At 42.6% G+C, this 9,346-nt stretch overlaps 1 protein-coding gene across 1 annotated transcript in view; it reads right to left on the bottom strand.

The window, feature by feature from the left end:
- Positions 1 to 1,803: 1,803 nt before the first annotated feature.
- Positions 1,804 to 9,346, bottom strand: part of LOC126396689 (histamine H3 receptor) — an 11,097-nt gene continuing 3,554 nt past the window's right edge. Inside the window, exon 3 of the mRNA XM_050054924.1 lies at positions 1,804 to 5,431. Within this exon, the coding sequence (XP_049910881.1) occupies positions 4,571 to 5,431 (861 nt within the window). The 3' untranslated portion in view covers positions 1,804 to 4,570. The remainder of the gene's footprint in view (positions 5,432 to 9,346) is intronic.

The raw sequence follows: 9,346 nt of genomic DNA, 5'->3' as shown, positions 1-9,346 counted from the left end.
ATATGCTTGGCATTCAAGTTGTCCTGAGAACACCTTGACTAGGCAATGGCATCTAGAAACCACAAAGGCTAACAATTTAGCAAGCTAGCAAGTGGGTAACCTAATGCAGGAAATATAAAGGCATAAAAACAAGAACAAGATGAGGCCGTTGGGAATATCAACATTTTCCTCAGACATATTTTAAAATGACATAGAAAAACTCTATACTGTTAAAATTACATTATTTCCACATCCTCTGCCATCTCTGAAAACATCAGCAATCACGTCCCAACTGGGGAAGTTGAAGCTTTCAACAAACTTCTACTTCCAAGGTTGTGAATGGCACAAAGTGGGGGTGCTCATATGGACTGTTCTCATGAATACGGTAAACACAACCCCAGGAGAGTGCCTTGGGGAATGTCTTGAAACCTGGAAATGAGTCAGCATTTTTCTACTCGTCTTGAAGTCAGTGGGTTTTCGGTTAGACGCCTGAGACAAGACTTTCACATTTTGTCCTATGACATAAGATGTCTGTAAATACCCCATTTGTGAATTCTGAAGCTTTGATGTGTCTTGAAAAAGTGGTCGCTAACAAGTGACAAAATGAAACTACAGAACATCATCATGATGAACACAGCCTTACAGCCATCCTGTGGGGACAATGTTGAGTCATGTGACCTTGGTGTTGTTTGTCTACAGCCTAACGTTAGCTTTTAACCTCTGGTGATTGCATTTAGGCTTCAAATATCATAAAAGATTTGTGAAGATTAACCTGCCAAAACAAAACAAAACGTGTAAGTACTTTGAACAATTGTTTGCCACAGATCTTATTTTCTGTAATAATCCAAAATCCAGTGGAAAGAAATCCCACTGGCTTTTTGACGAGGGAAGCAGGGTGATGCGTCACCCAACAAAAAAAGGTCATCCCTGGAACACTCTACTGAAGGCAGCGTCAGAGCATCAAGTTTGCACAGGCTTAAATTACCTTCAGATAGAGCCAAAAGGGACGATAGGTTATTGTTAATTCCATGTTGTACCATTGATATTGTTTATAAAGCGCTACCGACACATGTGTTATATGTCACACTAGACTGTGGTGTTATGTCATGCCCGTCATGCCTCCTTTGATTATGCGCTGTATAATCACACACTGCTGCAGAATGATGCTGCCATTGTTTGGGTTTGTGTAGAAATGCAAAGGAGGCATAAAGAAGGGACTCCATAGCAGCCCCACAGTGTGATCTCTGTGTAAAAGACCTCGAGGAGAGCGAGGTTTGATTTTTCAGGGGTCAGTGCCTCTTGCTCTGGATTTGATTCTGGCTTTGGTGGCTGACACATGTATGGATGTACCAGTCCAACAAAAAAGAGCATCCATTGTAGCACTACAATTAAGAGAGGCTGCAGCTTTCCCCGCGAGTGGGCGTGGATTTAGCGCATTCGGCAGACATGCCCCCGGCGTCTCAGAGCAGAGAACACTGTCTCTTTTTTAATTATTTTGAAACATAATTTTACACACTCTGCAACTTTTTTAATAATTTAAATTTGTCTGAGCGCTCCATAACACATTTGTCCGTGGTGTGACAAACTCATTACACCCAGATTGTAACGCACAGACATGAATGTGGTATCACTCTTCACATCTAACTCTTGGTGCAAAAGCGTATAAGCATATTTCCCAAAATGTCAAACCATTTCCTCCTACGCTTCCACATTTGACCAGTAACATGTACAGTTAGGAAGCCTGTAGTCAGTCCTCTTTTTATTCTCTCTTTTGGCTGCTTACACCAACACACATTCATAGCCAAGATACAAAGTAGTCAAGTAGTTTGGGTGGTAAAAACCAGTCAAGTCTTTGAATAAATTAAACTGCACTTAAAGAACACAATCATCTAGCGTGGCATAGATATTATTGTACAAAAGGTTTAATGCTGCTCTCATATTATAGTGCTGTACATGTGTAACATCAACAATAATACCTTTTTTTTAAAATTAAGTGCAGATTCAGTGTTGGCAGATAACAGCTGATTCCCCTCTGCCTGTAGCCCACTTTTCAAATAAAATGAAATAAAACATCAATGTGATGAAAGTTCACACAGTAAACATATACAGGTTATTCTCTTCTTTTCAGATGCTTTGAATTTTGAGGACTCCACATTTGTCATCCTATTGCTGCATGATGAAAAGCTTGAATTTGAAAAGTACCTTTTTGAAGACAAAAGCAGAAAGCCGTCTGTTTCAAAAAGGACAGTGATGCATTCGAAACTGACGTGAAAAGGGTTTCATGTGCGGAGAGATTATGAGACTTTATAAAAACCATAAAATCCTCAATTTGATCTAAACAGGAGTTGAAGTGCCCTGCGTCGCAGCAGCCCTGTGAGAAACGGGATGTTGGCAGAAGCTGCTGTCTCCCTCAGCTGTGCATTCAGGCAGACAGACCGTAATTTAACAGCTTGGTGGTGCTGTAGTTCTCGTATAATATCTTAGGCTAAATTACAGTCATCACTTCTATCTGGCTGCATAAGTCATCATTTCCCAGCATTGAGCTCACGAAGAAGTGAGTGGTGAAATAGCCTAAACCACGTCCCTCTTCCTGTCCTAGTTACCGAGATTGTCTGTGAATATCTTAACTGCAGTTTTTTTCCCTTATACTCTCATATTGCTATCAGATATGCTGAGACAAACCTCGCACAACTTTAACACAAACATTTCTCTTATGGACTGTTCGTTACTTATCGGGGGGATGGGTTGGTGCAAAAAAGGGGAAGCATGTCAAATATTTTTAAGTTTGAAAGGCTGTAAAAACAGATATTATAGATATTGTCGGTTAATTTTACTTTCAAAAGGCAGACATCCATTAACTGGTAACTAAGAATAAAAGACGTGAAATACAAGAGGCCTTTCCTTTCAGTCTGGCGCTCCTTTGACTCAGTGAGCTTAAGCGATGCATTTCAAAGTGCTACCCATTTGGAGGTGGTGAAAACTTAATGTTTTGCTTTTTATTTTACTTTCTGTTGGCCTTGCTGACAGACAGTTAGCCAGCTTCACTAACATGTGATAACTAGTGCCCACTGCCGACCCTCCACTGGACTGGTTTCTTGGCCTCTCTGCACTGTGCATCACTTGGGTCAGGAGGGTGCTAATGTTAGCTAGCTAGCAGCACCGCATATTCTGCAACTACAGCTGGTGATGCCGTCCTGGTGGCAGACCGCTTTTCTGTGGAAACATTGTGTCCACCCTCTGGTCTCTCCCTCTCTCACTCTGGTTATTAAGCGCAGGACTTGACGCTAACTTTTTTTCCCAAAGAGCACATGTGCTCCTAAGTTGAAAAAGTAAGAAGCGCAAGGAGCGATCAAATAATGTGTTTTCCATAATAAACGTGACGCAAATAGACATTTACAAGCAAAATTATTTAATGAAATTGTATACAAAATGTACAGAAAGGTAAAATCATCAAGTTTTGTAAAAGTATTGCAATTTAATTTTGTCTTTAATGTTATTATCTTATATATATTATCTTTGCAATATGATTATCTTATATAATGTTATTACTATCCTAAAACATTCTCCAGGTCCTCTGAAACTCTGCAGGACTTATTTCCACCCTGCCCAGCAGCGGTACCGTGGCGAACGGTCCCTAACTACGGGGAGAACGGAGCAGGCTTCCCCGGAGGTCCACTGCTTTTCCTGGTCCCTTGTCTCCTCCACACCACGCTGCTGACAGTGGGACTTATATTCATTGTGCCGACAGTGGCTTGGAAAACCGCCCATAACCGTGTCACACGGGGAAGAGGGAAGAGGGAAGGCGGCTGGAGTTCCTCCAACATTTGCGGTTACATTATCATATTCTTTTATTGATAAAAATATAGGCTGCTTCGGCTGATTTTTTTATGCGCACATGTGCCCCTAAATATTTTTTACAGTTCGCACACACCTATTTTTAGTCGCAAATGCGAGTGAAACACTCGCACTGTCGAGCCCTGAAGCGGCTTCATTTTGTACCGCAAACCCCGCACCCTTTTTAGCATTGTTTACTATGTTAGCACTACTAGCTGTGCTGAAAGTGCTACCAGTAATAACATAGTCAGCACTGCTCAAGGGGTTTTACAGCGCTACGTTTTTTTCAGCGAGCTTCGGGGATAGCAGAGGGTGGGCACAATGTTTCTACTAGAGTGCTGTTGGGTTGGGTTGCACTACCAGCATTACTGGCCGAATGAGCGGCGCCGCTAACACTAGCTAGTTCCCACCAGACTGGGGCTGTGCACAGTGCAGTAAACTGAAGAGTAGCAAAATTTTCCAAAAGATATGTAACTGGTCAAAAATACTCTCTGCAGGTAACCGATTGATGGTTAACCATTAATTCCTACATTTGGCTCAAGGAAAAATAATAATAGCTTTGGGGAGGGTCCAAATAAAAAACAACAAAACAAAGTTACACCAGCCCGTCTCTGATAAGTAAAGAACAGTCCCTTATTTTTGAAAACTGGATTTTTTTTCTTTTTTTGATGGAAGAACATTATATGGATTTTTTTTACAGTGTTTGACCAACTACAGTTACTGCATTCATAAAGTATGGAAGTGCAATTGAGTTCATCTAACAAGACTGAGCCTCGATCTGAGGCTGGACTGATTGTCTCTTCGGACACAGTATCTTTGAGAAAGCCCTTCGAAAGCTTCTGTGGCACAGGGGGTAAAGGAACGGGTTGATGGCAGAGTTCAGCCACAGAAGCCAAAATGTAATCTCGTACCAGTAGTTCGCCACACACTTACCGCTACAGGCGGCACGAATGATCATTAGTAGAGTGTAAGGAGCCCAGCAAATCCCAAAGATGCAGACAATAATGGCCAAAGATTTGGCGATCTTTTTGTCCCGAGTCAGACGAGATCCCAGCGTCCCACGGCCAGGGGCCATGCAGGAGGCCGTGTGCTGAAACAGCCTGGAGTTTTTTCTGTTAGGAGACAACTTCTCCCGCTGCATGAATATCTGACTGTTATTAGGGTCCCCACCACAGGAGGAAGGGGAAAGGACGTCGTCATCCTCGATGACCGCAGAGATAGCAGTAGGCTCACTGGACGACACCTTCCGAGTCTTCACAAAAAACACAGACCAACCTGTTCCGTCTTTGTGCTTCTTAGTGATCCTTTGCGTCTTGACTTCTTCCTCAGCGCAGGCACCTCCATTCTTGGTCCTGCGATGGATGTTTAGGTAAATGCTGAGGTTGAAGAAAGCTACTGACACAAACGGGGTGAAGAACTCAAAGGTAGAAGCGCAGAGCAGGAAGTACCAGGTGAAATAAAACTCGGCGTAGCACTCATGAGCCGGGACGACACTCTGGCCGACGACTGTCTCCCAGAAGATGATGGCGGGGCCGTAGAGGAGGAAGGCCAACACCCACACGGCCACCATCTTGAGCACAGCCTGGCGGGTCATGTTTCGCTGTGCTCTGTATTTAACCTGCATCAAAAGAGAGGGAGAAGTGTGACTCACAGTGATGAACATAGAGGCCCAAACCCATTTCTGATTTTTACTCCCACCCCCCCCCCCTTGAGTGCCGCCATGCCCCTAAGGGGTAGTGGTTGAAATCTTCCCTTATGAAATGGGACAACCTTTCAAGACCCTGATACCTCATCAGTAGTTGTCGATTCTGCCGACATGACCAGTGTTGCGGGACTGTGCCGTCTCCTGCTGTGGTCATTGCTCTAGCCTGGGCTACAGGCATCCTATTGTGGTTGTCAGGATGCTGTCGATTAGTTCGCAAGTTCCAGGTTTCATGGTATCAATCGATCAAAGAAGTTATTAAATTAAAAAGAACACTGCTTCAATACCAGGCCACTAACGGTGCTCTGTAGGCAAACATTAGCAACCTGTGCTCTACTGTGCCAGTCTGCACTGATATCAGAGAAGCGCACACAAGTGTAGCAACTTCTCTGTGGGTCTTTTGTTCCATTTCCAGCGTCATACGCCATCACAGGGGGGTAATGCCATGGACATGTGTCAAAATGTGGGACCATCATGCAGAAATCAGTGATAACAATGTAACACTAGCTAGCTAGTTAGCCACATGGGGAAATTGGCATACTTGCAATTTCTTTAGTTATGCTTGATATAAAGGAAAGGATAATACTTTAAAATGACAGTTGTGCAGGACTGAATCCTAAAACCCAGAAAATAGTTGGTATTTTAGCACTCCTGGTTCCCTCATCTCAAAGTCAATGTTTTTTGTAATGGGTTTCTGGTTACGTGTTCCACGACATAAAATACATCAGTGTGAACTAGTGAACTTTTAAGCTTTTACATATCTTTGAAAAGGTGGTTACTAAGAAGTGGCTAAATGAGACGACAGAATGTCATCACACTGAACACAGCTTTACGCCTCATTTTGGTGGCAACGTTAAGGTAGCGTAGTTTGTTTAGCTTAATGTTAGCTTTTTACTTCTGGCAATTGCACATATGCTTCAAAAATCATAACGGTAGTTTTAATTTGTGAAGAAATCTCACTGAACAAAGTGTATAAGTATCATAAACGTTTGTTTGCCACAGGGCTTATTTTCTGCAATAATCCAAAATCCAATGAAACCCCAAAATCCCTTAAGCTTTCTGCTGAGGGAACCAGGGCAATGTTTCATTTGCAATGGCATACAAAAATATCATCATCCCTGCAGCACTGTTAAACCATAATAATATTATGGTTATCACAATCTTTAAATCTTTATTATTGGGGCGTCGGTGGCTTAGTGGTAGAGCAGGCACCCCATGTACACGACTGTTGCCGCAGCGGCCCGGGTTCGACTCCAGCCTGTGGCCCCTTGCTGCATGTCACTCCCTCTCTCTCTCCCCCTTCACGCTCATCTGTCCTATCAATTAAAGGCCTAAAAAAAAAAAAAAAGCCCAAAAAAAATCTTTATTATCAAGGAAAATACAAGTGTGCCTCTGAAAAACCTCCATTTGGAGGGCCATGTAGCCCTGAGACTTTGCCCTATTCCTCAGTTCCAACAAGAATTGGGACACCCTACCCCCTAGATGTAAACATGCAAAACAGCAGGGTAAGGGCTAAGTGGTAGGGGCAAAGGGTGTTCTGGGATTGGGCCAAACTCTGCTGCAGAATAACGCTATTTGTTTCATTCCACAGCTGTTCACATAACAAACGCACTTGCTTCTGCTCTGGGTGCTCAAATAAAGCCCAGTTTGTATTATGAGATGCTGTAAATAAAACCGACATGCGAGGCTCCTATTCCACGGTGTGCCACTGAAACCAAAGAGAGAGGAGAAATGTCAGGCTGAGAGCCACATTCACTGATGCAACACAAGAGTGTGAAAGAGACATCTGGTTTCTCCCGATCCACTCCTCCCTCGTCATCACCCGCCGCTCATTCTCTTCACACTCGCTCCATTTTCACTCCTCAGTCTAAACTCTATCATTAAGCAGCTCTCCTCTGTTTACCACTCTTTTTTTATTGGTGTTTTTTTATCTCGTCTTTGCCTCAAACCATCCAATATCTCTCTGCGGCTAGAACAGCTGGGTATGTCTGAGACAACAATGCTGCCAGTGTGACCTTAGTTAAAGAGCAACTTAAAAAAAACAAACACTTCTCTGAGTCAGTGAATAATGAAACAAAACCACTTCATGATGCTAATAACGGATTCTGGCCCCGCTATTGAGTGTTCATTACAAAAGCGCAAGACTCCCCATTTCCATTGTAAATTACAAAAATCCTTCTCTCTGGAATGAGAATTAATACATAAATAAATAAAATTTCCTTCTAAGCTGGCAAGATCAAACCCTCAATCAAAGGAAGATAAAAGCAGCCACAAGCAAAGAGATGTTATTACCATACACTGCTCAGTGAGCAGCTAAATACACTTCATTTTTTCTGTGGCGTCTAACAAATGTAGTCAATTAGAAATAACACAGGCAGCAAGACCATGTAAATGATCCACACGGAAATATTTCAGTTTTGTGCCAATCGAGGTCAAATGGACATGTCGTCTGGGAGATTTATTCTTGGGAAGAAGTTTTTATAATTGATGACTAATACTGGCCATATGTGTGGCACTGTCTTAAAAGAATAATCAAGTAACCGAGGCTTATGTCTGGTTGTACACTGATGAAGCCAATAGGGGGAAAAATATCTGTTAGTTTTTGTTCTGGAGGGGGTGTTAAAGGTGCACTCCAGCTATTTAATATTTAACTTTCATATGGTTGGCGGACAAAAGACACGTAAAAAAAACAAAGCAGCAGAGAGCGAGATATGCTGAATTTTAGTCTTAAATATTAATCAAGGTCCAAAAACCTTGGATCCTACATTTCCCATGATGCAGCTCAATAGCATGCTTTATCAGACCTTTACTGCCTCCCAACAGCCCAATTGCCAGAAGAAAATGTTTGCATTGTACGTTCCTGCAAACCACGACTACGTTATATTTGTTGATTTTATAAGTATCATATCAACATTTCTAAAGTGGCGTAGTGTATGAGCTGACTTTGTCATCGGGAGGTGAATGGGAAGGTTGATTGCATGTCACCTAGGCGAGTCGCCTGCCAAGCTGCAGACCACTGTTTGAGACTAATTAACAACACAAACTAGTTGTGTTTTAGGAAGTTGTCACTGTTTTTCCAGCAGCTTTTTAGCTAGCAAATTTTGGGTGTTTTTGTAGCGCCCCACAGCGTTTTTTTCCAAGAAAAGCATCTGATTTTAATAAAGACATCACTTTGTTTCCTGTTGGGATAGTGCCACGAAAAGCAAGAGTTTTTTTCGGAGACATCGCTGCATTTCCAGCTGGGATAGTGCCAAGAAAAGCAGCTAATTTTTATAGAGGCGTCACTGAATTTCCAGCTGGGATAGTGCCAAGAAAAGCAGCCAATTTTTAGAGACGTTACTGAATTTCCAGCTGGGATAGTGCCAAGAAAAGCAGCTCATTTTTACAGCTACGTCGCTGAATTTCCAGCTGGGATAGTGCCAAGAAAAGCAGCTAATTTTTACAGCGATGTCGCTGAATTTCCAGCTGGGATAGTGTCAAGAAAAGCAGCTAATTTTTATGGAGGCGTCGCTGAATTTCCAGCTGGGATAGTGTCAAGAAAAGCAGCTAATTTTTACAGACACGTCGCTATGTTTCCAGCTCGGATAGTGCCAAGAAAAGCAGCTAATTTTTATAGAGGCGTCGCTGAATTTCCAGCTGGGATAGTGCCAAGAAAAGCAGCTCATTATTACAGAGATGTCGCTGAATTTCCAGCTGGGACAGTGTCAAGAAAAGCAGCTAATTTTTAGAGACGTCACTGAATTTCCAGCTGGGATAGTGCCAAGAAAAGCAGCTCATTTTTATGGAGACGTCACTGAATTTCCAGCTGGGATAGTGCCAAGGAAAGCAGCT

The sequence above is a fragment of the Epinephelus moara genome, chromosome 10 (assembly GCF_006386435.1).
Source record: "Epinephelus moara isolate mb chromosome 10, YSFRI_EMoa_1.0, whole genome shotgun sequence".
Taxonomy (NCBI): Eukaryota; Metazoa; Chordata; class Actinopteri; order Perciformes; family Serranidae; genus Epinephelus; species Epinephelus moara.
The sequence above is the reverse complement of the archived record's forward strand: the minus strand, read 5'-3'. Positions and strand labels throughout refer to the sequence as shown.